Genomic DNA, 23068 nt, shown 5'->3' with positions numbered 1-23068 from the left:
AGAATTCTTGGAAAGGCTTATTTACAGGCTTCCCTAACATCATTTGGATTTGTTTCTTTTTCTTTTCCTTCTTTCATGCTATAAATAGATGCATAATATGTTAGTTTTAAGGGCATATTTTTTATTTTTATTTTTTTTTTTGCATGTATATCTTTCTAAATATTTGACTTTACATGAATGTCTTCCCAAAATTGATGTTGTCATGCATACCCTCATAAAGTTTTTTTTTTTGCATATATACATTTCTTTTTCTTTTCTTTTTTTTTTGATATGCACCTATATCATCTAACATCATTAAATTAAAAATTGAAATAACTAAAATAGGGTACACATACAAAAAGAAAAAAAAACCTATAAAGATATACATGAAATAACAACTTTACAAGGGTATCTATGCAAATTTGAATATTTAAGAGGGTATTCATATGAAAAAAATCCTTTCAAAAAATATTACTTACAAAAAATTTATTTTTCCTTTCTCTATGGTTATGTTTTCATTGAATATTGAATATAAGTTGAGAATTAAATGAAGAACAACTATAGGAGCATCAACAACATTATTTTCTCATGGAGGAACCAATTGTGATTGCAATTCATACATAGGGAGCAATTGAGAAGGGGATATAGTAAGGGAGGTGAGAAATAAAAGAGGAGGTGCATAGAGATTTGAATGAGGATGAGAAGCTTGTTCGCTAATTTTTCTATATAAGAACAACTTCACCTCTTATCCAAAAGCCAAAAACAAAAATAAGAACAATCTTATTGGAGCTAAGGCTGCACAAACCTATGCATGATTACAAGGCATATATGTTGATAAATGTCAATAAATAATAAAAGTTAGAATTCTTTATTAAGAGAAAGATGAAGCGATAAAAGGGAGAGAGACATCGAACTATAATTATCTAATTCTAAACTTTTGGATGTGTCACCTAAGACTTAGATTTAGAACATGTGCTTGCTATGTAGGGGTTTTGACTACTGGGGTTGATCAGGAGAGCTTTAACGAAAGGTAGAGAGGGAGAAAGGCTATTAGTGTGGAGAATTGAATTAGAAGAGAATATGCCATAATTTGATGAAAGAGATTAGAGAACTTTAGAAATTAAAAAATGAATCGTTAGTGAAATGGATGGAATGAATAGATCATGTAATTCCAGAGAAACTCATTAACTAGACCCATTTTTGTCATAAAAAGGTAATTTCATAATTATAGTCAATTTTTAGTTTAAATAAATTTGATTTTGACTAATAGCTTCAACAAAACCATTATGTTCGGGGTATTCATGCAAACATAAAATTTTAGGAGGGTATATATATATAAATATAAATTTTGGAAGGGTATTCATACGAATTCTAATATTTAGAAGGGATTTATGCAAAAAAATTTTTTATAAATATATTCATTCTTTTATAAATTTTGAAAGTTAGAGATATTTATCTAACACATAATGATTTTTATTATAAGATAATTCTAAATAATAAGTAACAACTAGAATACAACCGGTCTTACAACTCTCATTAATATTATTCAGTCCAAAATTATCAATTGGAGCTATTACATTATGTGGTTTAGTCTCTGAAATTTAAAATTATGATGCAGTGTTGACATACTTGGCTAATGTTCTACTACAAAAATAAATGGAGAAAGAAGAGTTTTCCATTATTTCCATCCTCCAAAATCCAAGAAATTTTATTTGTCGAAGATGAAATGCTAAGTTAGGTTATGTACCTTTGTATTAGAAGTCAAATGGCTGCTATTCTTCTATCATATGGTGTTGGAGATTTTATTTATTACAGAAAATATTATAAAAATGTAAGATCTTTTCTACTTGCCTACTGATCGATATTTTGTATGTTGAATATTATGATGTCACTGCTTCTTGCTTTTTAGGCCTTGCTATTTTTATTTCATATGCGAATGTCAAAAAAAAAATTCTATCAAAAGTTGTGGATGAACAGTATACTTTAATCTTATTTTTGCAAGACCTCCATCATCACTCATGGCATTCACAACATGGGCATCGATCTAGGATTCCATATGGATAATTATTATTTATTTCATTCTCATCAAAAAAAATTATTTTTTAAAAAAAATCTTGCCTTCTTAGTAGGTGATAAAACATAGTCTTGAAAAGAAAAAAAATGTTGTTATACAATGATGTCAACTTATCTAACATCTAATCAATTTAACATACTTCCTACAGCTATTAAAAATAAAATAATCAAGGGATGACTTTTATTTAAATAACTGTTATTCCTCCAAAATTGTTATAATAGTTATTATTTTAATTTACACAATCTATCATCAAATATCCATCTTATTCAAAAAAAATATCACACAAATATCATCAAGTAAAACCTTTTTATTCAAAAGTGGTTTATGTATCTTATCACCTATCTCTCGCTATCACAATTTTAGATAAAATAATAATTTTTTAGATTTAAACTAATCAAGATCATGCCCTAATCCATAATTGATAAAAGATAATTTACATGCATAAGCTTATGGTGGCTATCGCATGCATAAGCTCGTGGTTTGTGAAAGCTATCTCATACATAATTTATAAAAACTATTTTATAAATAATCATGAAACTATCTCACGTACAAGTCATAAAGGCTATCTCATAATAAGCTTATAAGAATATCTACATGATGAAATTAGTCCCAACACTTTTACTTATCCATTTGATTAATTAACTTTATTCTTGTCAAATAAAATATATTTTTATTTTATATTTTTTGCTATATTTCATATTAATCAGTATCATATTTTATGTGACAAAAATCATCAATATCAAAAATACATTTATATGCTCAAAGAAATATGATAGATGGTAGGATATATATATATATAGACATACATGGTATGCATACAACACTGACAATCATACAATAGACGATATCATCCTGTGCAAAACCGAATAAATTATCGATATATGATACATATATAAATATAGTTACAAATATAAATGATCGCGTGCAAAAATTTTTATCTTTATCAAGATAGAATCAAATATAATATGTACCGGCCCACACCTTAATATAAGAACTAGGGTTTAGAGTAGCTTGCTCACCATAGAATCAAATCCCTCGTAGAATCAAATCCAAGTATAAAAAGAAAATCATAATTTCTCACAAGAAAAAAAAATCATAAAGTTAAAGTCGACAGCCCAGAATCCCCCCAAGTCCTTTTGACTAAATCACATGGATCATTTAGAGAGAAAGTGAGAAGAGAGCGGAAATGAGAAAACCATGGAGGCTTCCTCTCTCTAAACAAAAGGAGGGGAGGGTTGGCCAGCGATCGCATTGGTCAGAGGGTGATCGCCTGGGCAACAATTGGTGACATCAACAACCGACAATAAAGGTAGGCCAACGGAAGAGAAACAGAAAAATAAGAAATAAAAATAAAGGATTCAGTCTAAACATAGGGAATGTAGTGGATTCGACTTCAATCATGGCAGCCAATAATTTGCCATACGGCCATGAAGCACTCAGGAGAGTAGCAGAGGCCTCAGCAACTAGCGGCAACCGACGGTAATAAACGGCAAAAACAGAAACAGAAAGTCTCGATTCAATAGTAATCTGGTGACTTGCTGGCTCTGATCAGGCCGAGGAATGACACCTTGGAACTGGGAAGAGTGCAGAGGAGAGAGATTTGAGTCCATTACCTCAGCTCCGATGAGGTACTAAGACTAGCTCGATGAGCAGTCTCAACAAGAAACCAAGTCACGATGACAACAAATGGCGACCAAGAGAAAAATTAATGGTGGGATGCTAGAGGAGGGGATCTTCCTCCATAAAGGATCCCAGCGCTCCACCCAAGTCCGACAGCTAAGGTCTCCTGCTACTAACAGAATCCGGAGAGAGAAACTCCAATCAGGTGTCTTCAGGCCCAGCACATGTAAAAGCATGCACGAGTGGCCAGTCTGGGCCACTTTTGGCCGGTCCAGACCGGTTTAACACAAAGTAGGATCTCACAATACTAACACCATCAAGCACACAGCCTACAGACAGGTGGTCAGCTGGAAGCAAAGGAAAATATTTTCAGTCAATTTTCTTTAGTGCACAGCTTTCTTTCTTCTTTCAGTCAAATTTTCTTTTCAGTCAATACTTTCTTTCTGTAGTTCAGCCGGAAGCAAGTTTCCTCGGATCGTCAATCCAAACTAAAGCGGAATGAATTCCCCTCATATTTCAAAAACTGCGCAAAACAGTGACATTCAGTTAGGCTTATCGTCTCCACCTTGAAAAACTACCCAAAATTCATATTAGACGATTATGAACCATCCAATTTATCCAAAAAAAAAAAAGAGAGAAATATGGAGGTCAAGGCAGGATCAACCTCAAGTCCGCCGTAACCACAACCGCAAGAAGGCTGTACGCCTGTACCAACAGAACTGGTAAACCAAGAGACATAAACAACATAACCAGGCCTGATCGTGCACGTATCATGAGATTCATACTGAACTAAGAACAGACTTTGATCAGCACAAATTGTAAATGCCTAGGGCCGTTTCTTTGGCGTGGCTAAACTGCTGGCTTAAATACACAGACAATGCACTGAAGGATTACTTTAACAACGTATAATTTACTCTTTTTGAAGCTTCAACAACGACACCATAGACAATGCACAGCTCCGGTCGGCTCAGGACTCGCCCGAGCTTTCGACAGAAACGATGGTCCATGTCTACAAATGAAGATCCAGTCTAGTTCTGAGAACAATTTATATACCTATGTTGATCATTGTTAAGAACTCTGACATAACAGAGACCTTTGCAGCCATCGGAACATCTAAAATAAGACCCCCACTGGTAAACTCAGACCACCGATGTCTGCAGATCCACGAACCTCATTATTGTCCTGAGATCTCATAGGAGATGTAGTACTCATTTGCAAGATAAGAAGCTATTGCTGGAAAGTCTGATAACTTGATCTTTTTTCTCAAATAACAATTTAGTAAAAATAATCCAATGCTTCTGACATACAGAAAAGATCGATAAACATAGATAATAATCTGTTACATCAAACCACCAAGATCCTTTGTGCAGCAGAGGATAAAAAAAGTAATGTCCATCAGACTTAAGGATAACAAAATCAGTGAAATGCCATCACATCGCCTGCCATGACAGAGTAACAAAAAAAGTAATGTCCATCAGACTTAAGGATAACAAAATCAGTGACATGCCATCACATCGCCTGCCATGACAGAGTAACGTGAATTTTTTTTTATTTTTTTCCTCCGAATTAATCAAAAGCACATGATGATACGTAAACTACCTGAGAAAGGTCTGCATGAAAATGTGTTCACTGCCAAGTGAAGCGTTTCCAAATATGTACCAACTCATGTTTGTAAAAACTTGTGAGGAACAGAATCGAAATCATCAAAGTCAAACCTTTGTCTTTCCCTACCAATCTGCATGACAATGAAAATCCTGTTAATGACTAATAAGCACAGAGAAAAGAGATCAAAAATCCATTCTGAAACTCACCTTTGTTAAATAAGCAGGATCACATGAAATGTGCTCATCTATTGAGCTCAACTTTTTCGACAATGCCATTAACCTAAGCAAGGATAAATGAGAGAATGAAGTACCATCAAACAAGATTTTAGACATATGGGTCACAGACAAGGTGACAGTAATAAACTAACAAAAGGCTGGAAGCTGATCATGTACCGCTGGATTGACGAATCAATATGCTCTATCATCTCACAAGTTTTGTATTGCTCTGGATCCTCATGAAAACTGACCATTCCATCCTTTTGGTTTATTGTAGCAAATATCTCACCATCTTGAATCTGGAATTACAGAATAAAAAATTATGATTACCGATCCATCAAAATAAGCTAAAAATATTCGTGATGGAATTATGCAACAAGCAAACCTACCATCCGAAGTACATGCATCTCAGCTTCCCTTGGGGTCTTGAGCTGTGCAGCACCAGCTATATCTTGGAGTGACAGAGTCAAGTAAGTTTGAGTCAGTCTCTGGATATTCCGCTTGTATAGAGAAGATAGAACTTGCCTCACCAACCCAAGGTTGTTATCCTGAAAGATGATTTAAAATGACTCACATGTCACAAGAAACCAAGGGAACATCCCTGAGATTCACCTCATACGGCACTATAGTAAAGAAGGTAGGAAGGTGAATATATCCTAAAATAATTAGCAGGAAAAAAAGGCAAGAAGAATCCACAGAATCTCGGTATACTACTGAAAATACTGTATAGGTATCCACCACCTTCAATGAAATACTGTATAGGTATCCACCACCTTCAATGCAGGAAGAAAAGGAAATGAAGAGGATGAAGGAAGAAGCAGAAGAAGAATCAAGATCTCATAGAAGTGGTAGTCAATAGAGTACTCACAGCTTGAAATTTTTCAATATTTGTCTGGATGGAGGTCTCTAATTCAGAAAATTTCCCCGTCGCATAGCAATTAGCCAAATCAGTATATGGCTGCCAAAACAATAGTACAACATCCGTAAAACTTTTGGCAACTACAGTTGACTCAAGCATAGAATATATCAGAAATGGTTCAACAGCAAGGCATGCATGTACAGCATCTGCAAGAAGAGGTAAAAGCAGAATACATAATAAGAGAAATATGTAATAAGCGAAATATGTGACAAACATAGTGGAAATGCGCCAAATGTTACCATCACATGATAAGAAAATTGCTATGCTTACAGCAAGAATGGATTCTTAGTCTAAGCAGACATGGGTGATCTCCATGGTTGTTTTGCTAGGTCTACCAATTTGGGAAGTTCTATGACTGCTAGTTCATGGCAATGCCACTTGCCAAACTCCCACCTTGTCCACCTCAATTTACATGCTCCATTTAAACAGTACCTGTGATGATCTATCATGCAGATTTTGGTATTCTCTTATGTTCCTCGCAGTCCCACATCATTTGTATCCATAGCACATCTAACTTACTAGGCTAGGTTTTCAGCCTTCTCAATCCTCTAAAAGTACACAAGAATTACTTTCCAACCTCACATTGCATGTGTTTTTTATTTTCTTTCTGGTAAGAAAGAAGGGTCATACACTTCAACTATAAAAGCTCAAAATAGACAACCTGTACGATCTGCTGGAACAATAGACCAAAGCCCAGCAGGATGATAACAAGCCCAGATCCATCAGCATGGCAACTTGTAAGCGATCCTGCCAATCTGATCGCAAGACAGGTTACGTTCCCTATAAACATGGGAAATCCTCGAAGTAGGTAAGTTGCAGACAATAATCCTGAAATCTTTAAAACAAGGGCACCCAGTTGTTGCATCAGAACATTTAATCCAAGCACCAATGATAGAACCATTTTAAGCCGAAATATTTTCTGCTTGCACTTGCTCAGTGGTAAACCACAAACCCCTCCAACAAGATGTTGGTACAACAAAAGGCACCAAATTTCTTGTTAAAGGAGCCACACCTACTGCAACTATTCTCCCCATAACGTCCAACAACACAGCTCGCTCTAGATAAACTGCCCTGGACAGTCTCATCAAACTTCAATTTGGCATAATTGGAAATTTAACTGGAAGGATTGAAGAGAATGTTCATCTCCTATATCCATGCCTTCCTACATCTCTGCTACAAAGCATATTCATTGAAAACAATATTTAAAGATTGAGCTCCAAAGAGTGTGCTATCTGATTCAGGAATGGAGGGAGGGGAGGGGACCATGATTGAGACCATAACCTAGTACAATACTCTCAAGCCCATAATCTTTTATCATTGGCAGACCATAATACAACAGGCACCATTAATGCAGCACTACTTATTTATGTTTCCTACAACATAGTCTGATGTAAGACACCTCAGTAAGTTCCAAATTGTCAAAAAAATGGAAATGGAAGAACACTCTATGCTTGCTGGTTGGGAGTCAAATTTCCAAATAAATTTTCATTTTTCTGAATTAATTATGCAAAATCAAATGAGGATTCTAAAGCCCAAATTTAAGATGGGAATTCTTCAGTAGAATATTCTATACAAGAACTTTCTCGACAAAGACATACAAGAACATGGTTAAGGACATACAAATTAGAATAACATAAAAGTCAGCAAAGAAATTGATCATCCATAGGCCACAATTGTAAAAACAGAGGACAAATGAATCTCAAATTACCACAATTGACTACCTGAGTGTAGTTTTTAAGGTTCCTCTGAGCAGTTCCAGATGTATACTTTGGGAATGAAGGAACCTGTTACAGATATTTATTAAAATCAACATATTCAAAATTAAGATTCTAACAGGTTTAATCAATGTCCAATTTAAAAAATATCAACCTATACCATCACTACAGCTATGCGAAAGCTAGACCAAGAATCACAACTAAAGTACGTAACCGAACAAACTAAACTAAATGCATTTTCTAGAACTTAAAAAGCAGCACTACAAATTCTGTTGTTGCAGCAACCTGAACAAATAAGAAGGCTTGTTGAATGGCATTTCTAAGAATCATTCAGTAGACTGCATTTCAGATGATCGAGCTTTCTAGTATATCAATGAAACACTAACTGTTTTCACCAGATGGCGACCATTTCGACCAATCACTAACATATGCATGTATATGTTCCCTTCCATCATGATAAACAAGGATTACACACACCATAGACCTCTTATGCTTAATCTTTACACATGTATAGCAGTGTTGCCAAGCCAATTTGTCGAGGTGCCTTGGCCAAGTCTGCAGCATAGCCAGAAACTACTAGACCACTTGGACTCTGTAGTTTGTATGGATCCATATTGTGTATTTTGTTTAGTGAACTCAACAATGTTTAATATTACCAATTACATTATATGTAATTAGGTCTCTGCATGTGTGTGTCAAAAGAGTGAATGTCCATGTGCACATGTTTGCATAGTTGTCTCTATATATGGTAAGTCACTCTAATTATTTAGAACATAATTGCCTAATATATCTGCTCAAGTATACAAAATGCCAAGGACAAAATATAAGTAGCAGTGTTTTAAGGCGTCGTGCGTGAGGCCATCCATGTATACATCGTTCCCTGATTGCTCCGTATACCCTATATGTGGCTGGTATATGCAATTGGGTGGCATATAGGTCAAAAAGAAGGTTTGCTTAAGGAGTGTCTAGCAATTTAAAGAAGAATGACAGGTCTGTTAGATAACAAAGCAGTATCTCCATATACCATCACTTCTAAACTGAGTGCAAAAGGCTGCCATGCACTCACTAGCTAAAATTACTCTTTATGCTACTTACCTTCCAACAGTAAGGTACTTCAGCCTATGTTACATGGACTCAGGTGCATGTGTCCGTTGCAGGTCCATGTCTATGTGCCGGATCCTTTCAATCCCTAAGAATTTCTTTTAGCAAAGCTGTGTCCAAATGTCATACAAATCCCCGTGATTGTTGGGTGCAGGTACTTTAGACCAACTGAAGGGTCCACATAACATAGGCTTCAGCTATGCAAATGCCCCCACTTTAAATGACCTCCATTCTTCTCATACTAAAGCCATTCGTGCTATATGGTTATAAAGAGATTTACCATTTCCACTCTCTTTTCATAAACCCCTATGTTTCAACAAGTGATAATCTTCCAAACTTAAAACTCATCTCTTATAATACACAGGGTGCAAGTTGTTTCGAAGCCAGGACATCACCAAAGATGAACATGTAACTCTGCACTTTCAACTGACTAATTCCATTTATTCCATAATTGATAGAAATTATTAGTACCTTCAACAACCACAAAAGTATATCGTTTTAGGAAAGCACATGCATGCACACACTTAGACACTTATATCATCACAAGAAAATAATGTAATCAATCATTGTAGGATCTGTAATTTACTTGTATAATTTTAACCCAATTCTTATTTAGATCATTTCATGTTTCTCACAGGTAATCATAAAAGGAAATATATAAAGATTTTAGGTATTTATATTTTGAGATGTATGACAGAGGTGATAAAATGATGAAATTGTCAAAAGGATACATAACCACATGACAAATGCAACCAGAACGATTCACCCAAGAAATAAGGAAACACAGCTTTCTAAAATTGGGCAGTTATACATTGTTAATTTAATATGATATAAGTGTGATAAAAGTGTTACATATAAGATATATATGCTATAAATTTCTTCAGGATGTTGCTTTGGGACATATCAAGGGTTCAAACATCAGTGCCAAGTATCCTCCGATCAATCAGACCAGTACTTGGTTTCACCAATGTATGACTAGTAAAATGGATGGTAAACCATGAACCAAGGCATCCCGAACTGTCCAGTTCAAAGCATACCAAGCCATATTAGCTGCAAATTGAAATTGTTCCAACAATAAAATTGAGAAACCGACGCACAGTGAGAGAGGGAAAGAGTGATAGGAAGGAAGGGAGGGAGAGAGAGGGAGAGGTTGGCAGTGAACAACGGCTGCCAGAACAAGGCCAAGGGAGGGCGTTGGGCCCTTTCTTCTCCATGCATCAAGATGGGGGCGGAGCCCCTATTTCGTTTCAAAACAGGGGCATCAGCCCCTCTTTCACAATAGAAGCAGGCACTTCCGACTTCATTAAAAAAAAAATTCAAAAAAAAAAAAGAAAGAAAAAAGGGCTTCACCCGTCCCAATGCATACAGAGAGGGCGGCCCTATTTCGACAGCTGCCACTTACCATGCCCTCCCCTCTCAATCTCTCTGTCTCTTCCTGTCTTTCCTTTTCCCTCTTCCTCTCCCTCCGCCTCTCTCTATCCACCACACTCTCCCTCTCCCTCCCTTCCTCCTCCCCCTCCCTCTCTCTCTTTTTCTTTTCGTCTCTCTTCTTCCCTTCCCCCTCCCTTGGCGGTTTTTTTATCGGTCCATGCCGAACTGGCAAGGCACGAGAGCGTACATAGCATACCGTACTGCTGGACTACAGGCACGAGTGCCAGTTCTGTACTATAGACCTTGCCATAAACCATATGTGAGTGTAACCTTGAAGTAAAAATCTCAAAAGACGTTTATCAGAAAAATCTAAAAAGAACATTAATTTGGAAAAAAATCAACATAGGAATGTGTAAAACCTTATGTAGGTGTTTTTCTCACTACGCCTAGTATAATGGTTCACATAACAGTATATTTTGCAATACAAAAGCTGGTACCATAGGGGTGCATTACCCAACGTTTAAAAACGTGCGGTAAGGTGAGACCTTTGGGTACTGAATCAGGTGAGATATAAGCATGAAGGCAAAAATAATAGGCTCACTGATTTTGTAAGAGGTTTAGAAATGTAAGAAAAACAATGTGAAAACCAGCAAGGTAGGGTATGTAAGTGTTATGTTCAGACCTAACTACAACTTTTGTTCTACAGACTGCATGACCAATGTACCACATGCAGAAATGACAAATCTGAATGGTTACTATGCAATAACATAGCATAACTCAATCAGGAGTTTAAATCCAAAGAAAGCATCATGCAAAAAATACAAAAAGCAATCCATTTTCTCCCCTCTCTAGTTGCAGAAAAAAATGAAATCTTAACTGACAAAAGATTTAATTCAACAATACAAGGTATCCATATGCATGAACCTCTTAATGAAAGTTCACATTATAAGCATAATCAAGGAGCAGAAAGGTGACTGGCTTGAGCAAGTATGAAAACACTCTGATTAATCTTGATGCTATCAAAACCATGGAACAATCAAATACTCACACGTCCAAACTAACTCCATAGACAGCAAACTTGACGAAGTTCACTAATGAATAAAAATTAATTATAATATTGCCAAGATCCAAGCTATAATGTGAAAATTTTAAATGTCGAAATGATTTTGCAATACATTGTCATTTAGTCCAACAATTGGATTATGATACTATTTTATTTCTGTGAAACGAGTGTCAGATACAACAAAGATAGTGATACAGAAATTAACAAGGCCAATCATTCTTTCGGAACTCAGTTTTTATATCAGTTTATTTTGAAGTTTAGAAGATTTAATTCAACAATACAAGGTATCCATATGCATGAACCTCTTAATGATCCTTCACATTATAAAGCATAATCAAGGAGCATAAAGGTGACTGGCTTGAATAAGTATGAAAACATTCTCTGATTAATCTTGATGCTATCAAAACCATGGAACAATCAAATACTCACACGTCCAAACTAACTCCATACACAGCAAACTTAATGAAGTTCACTAATGAATAAAAATTAATTATAACATTGCCAAGATCCAAGCTATAGTGTATAAAATTTTAAATGTCGAAATGATTTTGCAATACATTGTTATTTAGTCCAACAATTGGATTATGATACTATTTTATTTCTGTGAAATAAGTGTCAGATACAACAAAGATAGTGATACAGAAATTAACAAGGCCAATCATTCTTTCGGAACTCAGTTTTTATACCAGTTTATTTGGAAGTTTAGAAGATTCTGACTATTCAGTTCTGTCAGGTAGGTCCGTCATTGTAATGATATTATGATTCTAACTGCTCAAATATCAAATCATTCTGCCTTATGTTGGTATTTTGAGGTATAGATGTATCTTTTGCCTTCATAACATAATATCATTATGTTTTACTGCTGGATTACGACAATTTTTTGTTTCTATGAAACTAGTTTACTACTACTGGTCTACAACAAAGATGCTGTTACAAAATTTCACAACATCAATCATTTTGAAGGAACTCAATTATATATTTAGGTTTATTTAAAGCTTTATAAGATTCCATATATTCAGTTCCGTCAGTGACACCAATTCACTGTTTAATTTGCCATGAACTAACTTCAACAAGATTGCTCCCTCATAATAAAACAGTGGAAAGGTGTAGGACATGACCTATTATGCTTAAAAAAGATCAACAGAGACAACCTTTGAGACATGCAAATACTTTATGTTGTAAAACTGTTATAGTGGAAGCCCATGTCAATTAAGCTAAGGAGAAAATTGAGGTCCATGCTGGATTTACTGCCATTTTATGTTTAATCCCCCTTTCACTGAAAATTCTATTCCCATCCCTTGATTTTGATGACCATTTTGTTTTTAGTCCCGAGCCATGCATAAATCTGTTAAAATTAGGTGCAACTTTGTACAGAAACAAGTATAACTGTGTAAAAAAATAAAGAAAAAGTTCCCATTGTATACAAGGGGACTAAATATTAAGCACTAACTCTGTAGGGATTACAAGTAAAATAGCAATCAAAGACAGGACAAGGTGTTAAGTTCTCCTAAGCTAAAATACTAGATTCATATGAAAATCTTTGTGGTATGGTACGCCATACAGGTCAGTACTGGTGCATAGCAAGCATACAATGTCATTCCGATGCCAACCAGTATACAGTATGGGGGCTTACCGAGTGTCAGTACAGGGGCAAAACCCTTGTACCGGGCATAGTGACACCGTACCAAGATGTCACCAATATGACGTCTAGTATCAACAAGGCGAACCTTACTTTGCACCAGTACTTGGCATTTGAAAAAAAATGTGGAGCAAGGAAGAAAGCAAGCATACCTGTCCATTGTGAATAAGTGAAACCAGGACATACTTTTTGAATGCTTCAACAGCAATTGCATTTAAAGATGTCATTGGTGCGGTAACAACCTGCAATGAAGTTAACTTTATACCGCGTTACCAGATTGATAAATGAGATAACCAAACAACATCTAGGCACTTTACACACATTGTGAAGACACTCCAAGGCTTTATGGAAACGCTTTAGTCCTATATTTATCATTCCCCTGTTACACAAATAGATCAGTTAGAGTATGACAGGTTTGGCACCTCCGCCAGTACAAGAAGCCAAACTGAGCATTTATAATCAATAATGACTTGAAGGAAAGCAAGAATGTAAACCTGTTAAACAGTTTCAGTATGAAATGCTGACAATCTGTCCTTACTGGGCAGATGATTAAATTATTAGTGCATAAATGTCTATAAGAAGATGAAGCCCAAAAAGACCACTTTGTTCACAGTCTAACATATATATATATAGGGGCAGACTTTGGATAAGGTCGAACGGATTTGGACTCAAATCCAGTCAGGTCAAAACTGGACAATGGGATCCTACATCGATGATCTAAGCTATAGGATGCGATCTACTATCTCAAAACTGCTTACACACCAAAAATCATATGATTTGGAAACCTCTAGCTTATGCATCAAGTGATCAAAAAATACATCTAATTTAATTTTATCTAAGTTGTCCAATTTTTAACTACTTGATGCATAGGCTGGGGATTTCCAAATCATATGATCTTTGGTGTGCAAGTAGTTTTGAGGTAATAGATCATGTCCAACGGCTTAGATAATCGATGTAGGACCTTTTTGTAGAGTTTTGATAGACCAGATCTAACTCCAAATTCGGTCGACCTTATTCTAGTCTAGCTACACACACACACTTATGTATGCATGTATTAATGTATGTATATGCATACATGTTATGTACATATGTAAATACATATTTGTAACCCAGGAAGTAGCTTTTGATGTTCCCAAGTCTCAGCATTGTTAAAGCCTCACCTATAACTACGCACAATATCATTCATTTCTCAAAACTAACAAGTTCCTAGGCTATCTTTCTGAATTATCACATGTTACAAATTTATGATAATAATAGCATGTTTGGTCAAATGATTCAAATCAAAATCTTACTTTGGATTTAAGTTCATCATGCAGTTTAAAACAATCTTAATCCTTCTCATGCAGTCTATGAGACATGCATATATATGTATACTTGTTACAGGAGAATTTTATCCCAGAGAAAGCAAATTTACAGCATATATTACAAGGAAAACATAACAATTATGAGGGTCTACCAGAACAGTTAATGGCCACATGCCACAAGCACTATGATGATGGACTATATAAATTTATTATTGGCAGCACTAAAGCATGTCCAACCATCCAATGTAGATTACTTGTGTAAATAAAAACTCTTCTACCACATGCATGATTTAATGGTTCAAGATTCTCCATCTACTTGAATACTCTACTATCGCATCCTTTATTTAAGTAATCCACTGCCACTGGCAGAATATAAAATGGAATCTATGGAATTGCAAGAATTACCAACTCTGCAAGCACTCATGCATAAATCAACTCAAACCTAGTTGGAGGAGTGATTTTGATGCCTAACTAAAGGAACCTACCATCCAATTCCCAAACCACCATTAGGACTTATTTGCAAGTTTGTCTCATTCAAGGCTTTATTTTTTGTTACCTTCTATAATTCTAGACAAATACATGAGGTCCCAAATGCTAATAGATACAAACCCCCTAAAGGTCAGACATTGTGGAAATGAATATTATTCTCTTTGATAATTCTCCCAAATTCTTATTTGACGAGACATTGTGGAACCTCATTGTGCAGCACTACAATTTGAGACGAGATAAAGGTCAGGAGTTCTCCATAGCAGCCCTGCGAAAACTGCAAGTGCAAAGCCTAAAGGTCTAATAGGAAAAGGAAGTGCAAGAAATTCTAGTTTTCCCTTCTACACCTATCAATAATATCTTCTCATCCTTTTACCTCTGTCATCATTTTGCTTCCACAATTCCCTTAGTTTTTCAATTGCTTTTGCTCCTTTCGTAACTTATCCAATTCATGACTCAATACATGCTGTGGATTAAGGGCATTTTTAATCTCAGCATATATCATAGACCCAAAGAAAGACCATCTCACGTGCAATAAAATACTTGTACTGTTTCATGTGTATTCTTTGAGCCCTTCTCTCTTTGTTTTTTTTTTTTTTTTTTCTTAATCCTCGTCAATGTTAAAGAAAAAAAAAAAAAAAAAGAAAGTGCATCTATGATAAATTATCCTTGCTCCCCATTCAAGACATATATTCACTTTGATACCTCAACATCAAAGGTTGGAAACAATTGTCTATTCCCTTTATCAAAATCATTAGTCAGGAAGATTAAAATTACTCAATTTGCCACACTTGCAAGTTATATGCAACGGCGCACTATTGACAGCTCACTTATCTGTTCCTTAAACCACCAAATCTCCTACAGTTTCTCATGAATACATGATTTTCTATCTTCAGTACATCAAATACTCCTAGAATTCTTGCGATAAAACATTACCAAGTTCTTAAGACATTTTCCCTATCTTGTACACCTTTTAAACCATATAGGCCAAGGTTAGCTGAATTGAACCAAACTGGCTGGTTCCAGACATACCAAACTGAGCCGACCCTCCCTCTCTCCCCTCCTCTCCATCTTAGTCCGAAGCTCTCCCACAATGGCTTGAACCTCTCTCTCTCTCTCTCCATCTCTCCCACCCTCCCTCTCTCTTGGTCCCACTCGCCAGATCCAGAGCTCTCGAAGCTCCCCCACGATAGCTCAAACCTCTCTCTCTCTCTTGGCCCCTCTCTCTCCCCCCCCTCCCTCTCTCTCCCTCCCTTCCTCCCTCTTCACTCTCTTCCCTCTCCTTTTCCCTCTGCCCCTCCCTCTTTGGCTCTCCTTGTTTCAGTATACCCAAGAATGGCTACAAAACCATACCACATCGAATAACTTACCGGCCAAGATGAGTACCCGCATCGGTTTAACAAACCTTGCTACAAGCCCTTCTATCTAAAGACAAAAAGATACAAGCTACACTCAGCCTGGATGTCACTCAAAGCTAGCACCGTGCAAACCTCCTCTCAACCAATACATATTGCCCCAAACTATTGTTCTGCCTAAAAGAATAAAAGTCTTTGGTACATTATGATTTAGCCAAAAAAAAAACCAGTCATTTTTTTCCAAAGAAAACTATTACAATTATAGCCAAGAATTTATTTACTAAATAATACTAAATCTAAATAAGATAATATAAGTTGGGTTTGTATTTCTAAATGATTCATATGCTTAAGAACTACTTAAAAAGGACTCCAAATTTCCAAAGGATTTCAAAACATCCAAATTTCTAAAGGATTTCAAAACATACTTACAGAGTATAGGTGAGAAAATGAGTTATGGCCCTGTTTGGGAAAATCCTACAAGAGCTAGTGGGATAGGGCAGAAAAAGAGCAAAGTGACAAAGTAGTAAGCCATAGCAGGAGAGGGAGAACTCGCAGATGGAGAAAAAGCCTCTCAAGTTCCTTTCTTCACCTAGTAGGGATCGAGCCCCACTATAATCCCATGCTCTTCTTTCCCCTCTCCCCCGCTCTCTATCTTCCTTCTCCAGCCCATCCTGCCAGATCCAGCCAGATTCAAAAGGAATTTCCCAAATAGGCCCAAACTCTTATTATGCTTTTGGTTTACTTGACTATCAAACACAGGATTTTAAGATAGCATATCAACAATCCAGGACACCATTAAACACAATTTGGCAAATTATGCTCAAACTCCAAGTTGGTCCACATTCGGACCAGGTTGTAGGGCCTTATGTTGGTTCTGCTGCTATAGATGAAGGTTTTGGACCTGATGTTATCAAAGCATCATAGAACATGCAGAACCTTGTCTCCATTTAATATGACAAAATTGTTGAGATTTTACATAAGCTTTCTGGATGTTACAATGATTAGCAAATGAACAAGTATTTGAGAACATTTTTAATAAATATGTTATTCTGAATCATGATGTGTTTCTGTTTCCTCAGTCAAAAGGTAGCAAACTCTTCCTCATAGATTCCTGTTTGCAAATTGTAACTCCCAAGTAACTAGAGAAAACATTTTAAAGCTCCACTATCTTTATTTAAAGTACAAATGTATAAAATGTAAATAAAATTTAACTAACCCATAATAGCAATAGAGGAAGAGGTCCCTTGGCTGATCAACCTCAAAGATATCATCATCCAAAATGCTTAGGCCAGCTTTGTAGCACTTTGATAGCAGACAGAGAAGAAGAAAGTCTGGATGTAGAGTAGTCAAATGCTCAGAGGAAGTTTGAAGTTTACGAATAGCAGTCCGCAAGGGAGCCACTCCCCGTATTGCCACTTCAAGCTGCATAACTTGATCCTTGAAACTCTTACAAACAGAAGTAACTGCATAAATAAGACATGTACTATAAAAATATGGATATAAAAATTATTTATAACTAGAGAAAGTGAAGAACACATGACAAAAGGACACATAGCTGACAGGGTTCGAGCATGATCAAGACTGTCATACATTTATCAGGAGCTAGACGTATCTGTTCTGCTGAGCAGGAATCAATAAATTCAACAACAGTCAAAAGGTAACCACTAGCTTGCTCCTCCAAAAGTGGTCCAGATGAGTAAGCCTCCCTGTCGAACCATTTATAGTCAACAAAGCAAATAAGCATTATCTAGCAGGAAGCTTTAGTTTAAGTGAAGGGATAGCAAACAATGACTGAGTATACAAAAACTGAAATAGATGAGATGAGAAAATAAGAATAAAACAGAGAGGAACAATGCAAAAACAAGGTGGTTAAATTATCAATAATTTGCCACTTAGAAAATTATCCCCTTGGCTTTAAAACTTGCAATTACAAGCATAATAGAGCATACATAAATGGTAGCACACCTCCAATTTATATCTTGCAACTCTGAATAATATGATCATATAGTAATAATTGCTGAACCAAAGCACTATCTTTGAAAAAAAAAAAGTAACATAAGAGCACGATTAGTAGAAACATCAGAATGAGATCCACCAGCAGCCATTCTTCATGAGCCATGAATGTGGCCATTAACAAGATTCCATGAACTGCTTCTTGCAGTTTACTTCCCTCCTAATTCATGTCTATGTCACCAAAATAGCTTCTCGAAATCCTTCCTCACGGCTCCTAACAGTAACAGTCCAAACATTCCCTCTTAAGAAGATTGTGTTTAGCTTTAGTTGCAAAAGCTTAAACCATCCTAATCAGCTATTAATCACAACACTGGTCTCCATGGCAAGATTGTTGAGTGTAAATCCCTAGCTGACTGCCCAAATTATTGCAAAATGATCTCAGCAATAAATACTAATCCTTGGAGGTCCAGAGACACAGGTGTTGGTGGGTACAAATTCATTACATATTAAAAAAAATAAACTACAATATATGAATAATTTTCTACTAGTAGTTTATCGACACATTAGGTGTACATGCATTTAATTTCCACATTTCTTTACATGCTTCCAATTTCAGGCATGGGTATCTAAAAATGTTAAGGGCTTGTTTAGATATTCCTATAGGATTGAGCTAAAAAATTTTGTAAGAATCAGGCCAATTGGCTCATACATCTTGCATTTTCTAAGATTCTGTCCAAAGCCCAAATCCTGGCCTTTGGGCTACAGGAAGAAAAAAGACCTATAAAGGCCTTCTTTCCTCCCACATGATTTGGGCTAGGTGGTATTTGGTTGATGCAGGGCCATTCTTAAATGGATGGCCCAATCCATGAATCATACCGGATTTTCAGCCCAATCCTATAAGAACATCCAAACAGGCCCTAAGATTGCTTGTTAAAACTGCTCAGCATGGCAATGCCCTACACACCAATATAGATGTCAATTCTTATACCAGCTCTTAAGCAAACAACCATGTTAGTAATGTCAATGAAACATAACCAAACAAATTATAATCAGGATGAAGAAAAGCATCAATGACACCGGATGCTTGGCATGTTGCAAAACAAGGGTCAACCGAATTGAAGGCCCAAGAAAGTATCAAATGGTGAATCTAAAGCATATGGTCCACTGCTTCAGAAATAGCAGTCTATATGGCCACATATGCAGCCATGCATGTATGCAGCCTCTTAAATGGCTTGTGTAGAGTCTAGGCAGCTTTTGTATGTAGATAGGTCACAATAGCACACACACAAGTGAACTGCATGAGCACAAGCCCCGGATGTGCGGCCCTCCACCTCCACTATAATTTTGCTTCTTTTGTTCTGATTTTTTATTGAGCTATTTCTAGGTTTTAATTCTTTTATCTGTTCCTGTGAATTTATTTTTGACTTAGATTTTTCTTAAATGTGAACTGCATAAACACTCAACTGCAGCCATGTACCACTTAGGTACCATGCGGTAGCTTGACTGCTGCATACTTTTTTTGGAACCTCGAAAACAACACAATTAAGATGTCTCTATTGGATCAAGAATGACACAAAAACTAGGAATGTATGTAAAGGAGCTTAACAAAAGTATTGGATGAGTTGTCATGTTGCTTTAAATTGTTGGCTATGCAGCAATAGAAGAAATAATGGCTCACCAGGACAAGTTGTCAGTACTTAACATTTAACAAATAGACAAAAACAAAATTTAGATAAGAATTCATGGCCTTTACCTTCTATACAACCAACTACAAAATTACAGTTTTGCCATTCAAATCTGAATAGAATAACTTTGTCACATAGATCTCAATTCAAACTTCAAATACCGGTTACCTCATCAAGAAATACAGTGGTATAGGAGTTAAATATAATTTGGATTTTCATCCTTAGATTCAACTGCTTTCTCTTTTCTCTTTTATAATGGAGAATTAGGTTTATTTTACAAGAGTTGTACTGTAGTATAACTTATACTATAGAAAAGTGATGAAATAAATTGAATCCTCGATAAATGTATTGGTTCCAATATTATTTGATTCTCACCTTGATAGTGTTGGTGTCCTTTAGGCCAAGTAGAAAATTGGGTAGTTACTCCTAGGTTCCTTTAGGAAGAGAGAATGCAATACCTCTGATCATCTACCATTCTATTCTTGTTATTAACATATCCAAAATCATTAAGCATCTAGTTTTATCAAAAAAAAAAGAAAAATGTAAAGATGATCCAATTGAGAGTACGCTCTAGACATCAGCCAGCAATATTGATTGTGGTAAATTTCCACAACATGTTTTAACCCAGACTTCCCATATGCAGACTGAAAAATAAACTAATTACTAATTCAAGAACTCTTCATCTACTACATACTAATTGATTATGAAAAGCAAACAATAAATATCGGCCATGTAAACCTGAGACCATGTTAATATTTTTTTGTCTGCTTTCAGTAGTTTTCTGAGCTATAAATTTGTAATAGTAATACTACACAGATAGTCATCTTACAACATGACATGTTGGCATTAGTCAAAGGCCCATACAGACTGCATTATGGAACAAAGGGACGGTTAGACAGGACTGAGAAGAGACAATGAATCACCTGGTTAATTGAGTTAGAGAATCCAGGTACAGGTTTAAAAGGAATTAGGCTTTGAAGGCCCATACAGACTGTATTATGGAACAAACGTACGGTTTAGACAGGACTGAGAAGAGACAATGTATCACCTTGTTAATTGAGTTAGAGTGTCTAGACATAGGTTTGAAAGGAATTACGATTTGAAGGACTAAACATTTACAATATGCATTCTAGGAATACGGTTTTAGAGACTAGGGATCATAAGGCTTTCTAAGAGCAAAGTCATGTATAACATTAAGCCATAAGTAAAAGTGCATTGAGATGAACCATGATGGTATAGAGAGAAAAAAAGCAGTGAGAGAAGCTCTTGACAAAGTGCAGTTGTTTATAAAACTGGGGTAGTAAAGGGCCAAATGCTTTCTTGCTAGCCAAGCTATTTGACATCACTACAGACCAAATTGCAAAACCAGAAAATTTTTGTTTTAGAATTCTCTCTAAGAAATTGGTAACAAAAGATTTCAGAAGGATAAAATCCATGAACATAAAAAGAAAATTGCATACTCAATGATAAACCCTAGCAACAAATCAATACAAAAACAAATAAACCATAAATCCTACTAACACCAAAAAAAAAAGATAATTAACGTTAGGAGGAACAAGAAAAGAAAGAAATAGGATGTGAGCGTTATTTATTGCTTTTAAGGATGCCCGACCAATTCATAACCAAAAAAAAAAAACAAAGAAGTAACAGTCCGCCCAACTGCCCTAGGAGGGCGGCATACACCATAGTAAGATATTGAAACAGCTTGCGACAAAACCTAGCCGCCCGTATTGTTTGGCATCAGATTTGAAGCAACAAAACCCGACCTAATATTAATCCTCGCACAACATACAATACTCCAAATTCCTACAAATTAACCTTAATCACATCAAAAGAACGCGATCAATCGAGATGAAGAAATCAACCAGATGCGAGTAGAAGAGGATTGTAAGGGACATGCGAGGCTTACAGAAGATAAAGATAGCCGAGGGAGTGCTTGGAAGGGTCGAGCTGCTCCAAAAAGGGGAAGAGGCGAGAGGCCTGGGAGCGGAGGGAGTCCTCCGATTGCTTAAGAAGAGAATGGAGGTGTGAGACTTCCTCGGGGTTCCCCGATAGCGCCTGGACGTGGGCGACCAGAGCTTCCACGGAATCCATGGCGATCTCCAGTCGAGCTCGAGAGGAGACGGAAACAGAGCGCTCTCGGTGCCGCTACGAGGCAAATGGATTGGGACAAAAAAAAAAAAAGGCATGCCTCCGTAACGCAAGCAAGCTTTGGACGGAGAAAGCAATGGACGGTTGCGATCTGCTCTACTTCATTTCCACGCACGAGACGCAACGTCCATCAGAACGGCAAGGCACCGTCTATCAGAATGATAATGGCACCCAATCGACCTTGAGTAGACTGCTACCCTCTGTTTGGCCCATCCCACGATAGTTTGCTTTGATCATCTTATAGCATCATCTTTTAAATTTTGGGGTATTTTTAGACATATTCAATTAGCTCTCTCTCTATACGAAACTTGTTCACTTTTCACCATCAAATCTGTCTTTTACAACCACGTAGGAAACCACACCAGCTTTAGATTCTGGCTCAGGTCTTGCTTTACAGCTGCCATACGTATAGTGATCTCTGGACATTAAGATATGATGCAAACAATATCCTCCACGTCCTATGAGCTATGGATTAGAAGGGTGATGAGCATTTGCTAAAATAAGTATAGGGCATTTGAGAGGTCAAAATACTTGTATCTTCTAAAATTCTTGCACTTTAAAGGATATTCCGTGATCATAAGTCCCATCGATATATGTTCCCTCCTTTTGAATATTGTTGATATGTTTTGATGAGATGATTTATCTCTTTGATTATATCGCCTTCCAAGCACCATAATCAATCAAAATTTTTTTTGGACATGATCTTGTATGGCACAAAAATATTTTAAGGAGCTGAAGGATTCATCTTCTACATCACTTTTAGTAATTCTTGCTCACTTCATTTTTCTCGAACTGTTTGTCTTCTACAACAAGATGAGCCAAGATCTTACTTG

General features: G+C 36.3%; 1 protein-coding gene across 2 annotated transcripts; it reads right to left on the bottom strand.

The window, feature by feature from the left end:
- Positions 1-4903: 4903 nt before the first annotated feature.
- Positions 4904-22261, bottom strand: LOC105061520 (COP9 signalosome complex subunit 3). Of its 2 annotated transcripts, none has more exons than XM_010945595.4 (12): positions 21994-22261; positions 18037-18152; positions 17663-17909; positions 13623-13680; positions 13454-13543; positions 8134-8196; positions 6362-6451; positions 5883-6041; positions 5671-5792; positions 5485-5557; positions 5273-5408; positions 4904-5112 (listed from the first exon to the last, which is right to left on the bottom strand). In XM_010945595.4, the coding sequence occupies exons 1-11, from the start codon at positions 22176-22178 to the stop codon at positions 5337-5339; spliced, it is 1275 nt and encodes a 424-aa protein (XP_010943897.1). In that variant the 5' UTR covers positions 22179-22261; the 3' UTR covers positions 4904-5112; positions 5273-5336. The 2 variants fall into 2 exon arrangements, with proteins under 2 accessions (XP_010943897.1, XP_010943898.1); XM_010945596.4 differs by having other exon boundaries at positions 4970-5191.
- Positions 22262-23068: the final 807 nt, after the last annotated feature.

This window comes from Elaeis guineensis, chromosome 4 (assembly GCF_000442705.2).
Source record: "Elaeis guineensis isolate ETL-2024a chromosome 4, EG11, whole genome shotgun sequence".
Taxonomy (NCBI): Eukaryota; Viridiplantae; Streptophyta; class Magnoliopsida; order Arecales; family Arecaceae; genus Elaeis; species Elaeis guineensis.
The sequence above is the reverse complement of the archived record's forward strand: the minus strand, read 5'-3'. Positions and strand labels throughout refer to the sequence as shown.

Bases quoted from the DNA above. Each gene is read 5' to 3' on its own strand.
- LOC105061520 (XM_010945595.4), bottom strand. From the start codon at position 22,178: ATGGATTCCGTGGAAGCTCTGGTCGCCCACGTCCAGGCGCTATCGGGG. The intron at 18,153-21,993 runs GTAAGCCTCGCA...ATGGTTCGACAG, and splicing joins CTCGGCTATCTTTATCTTCT to GGAGGCTTACTCATCTGGAC. The intron at 5,558-5,670 runs GTACATGATCAG...ATCCTTGCTTAG, and splicing joins ATTGATTCGTCAATCCAGCG to GTTAATGGCATTGTCGAAAA.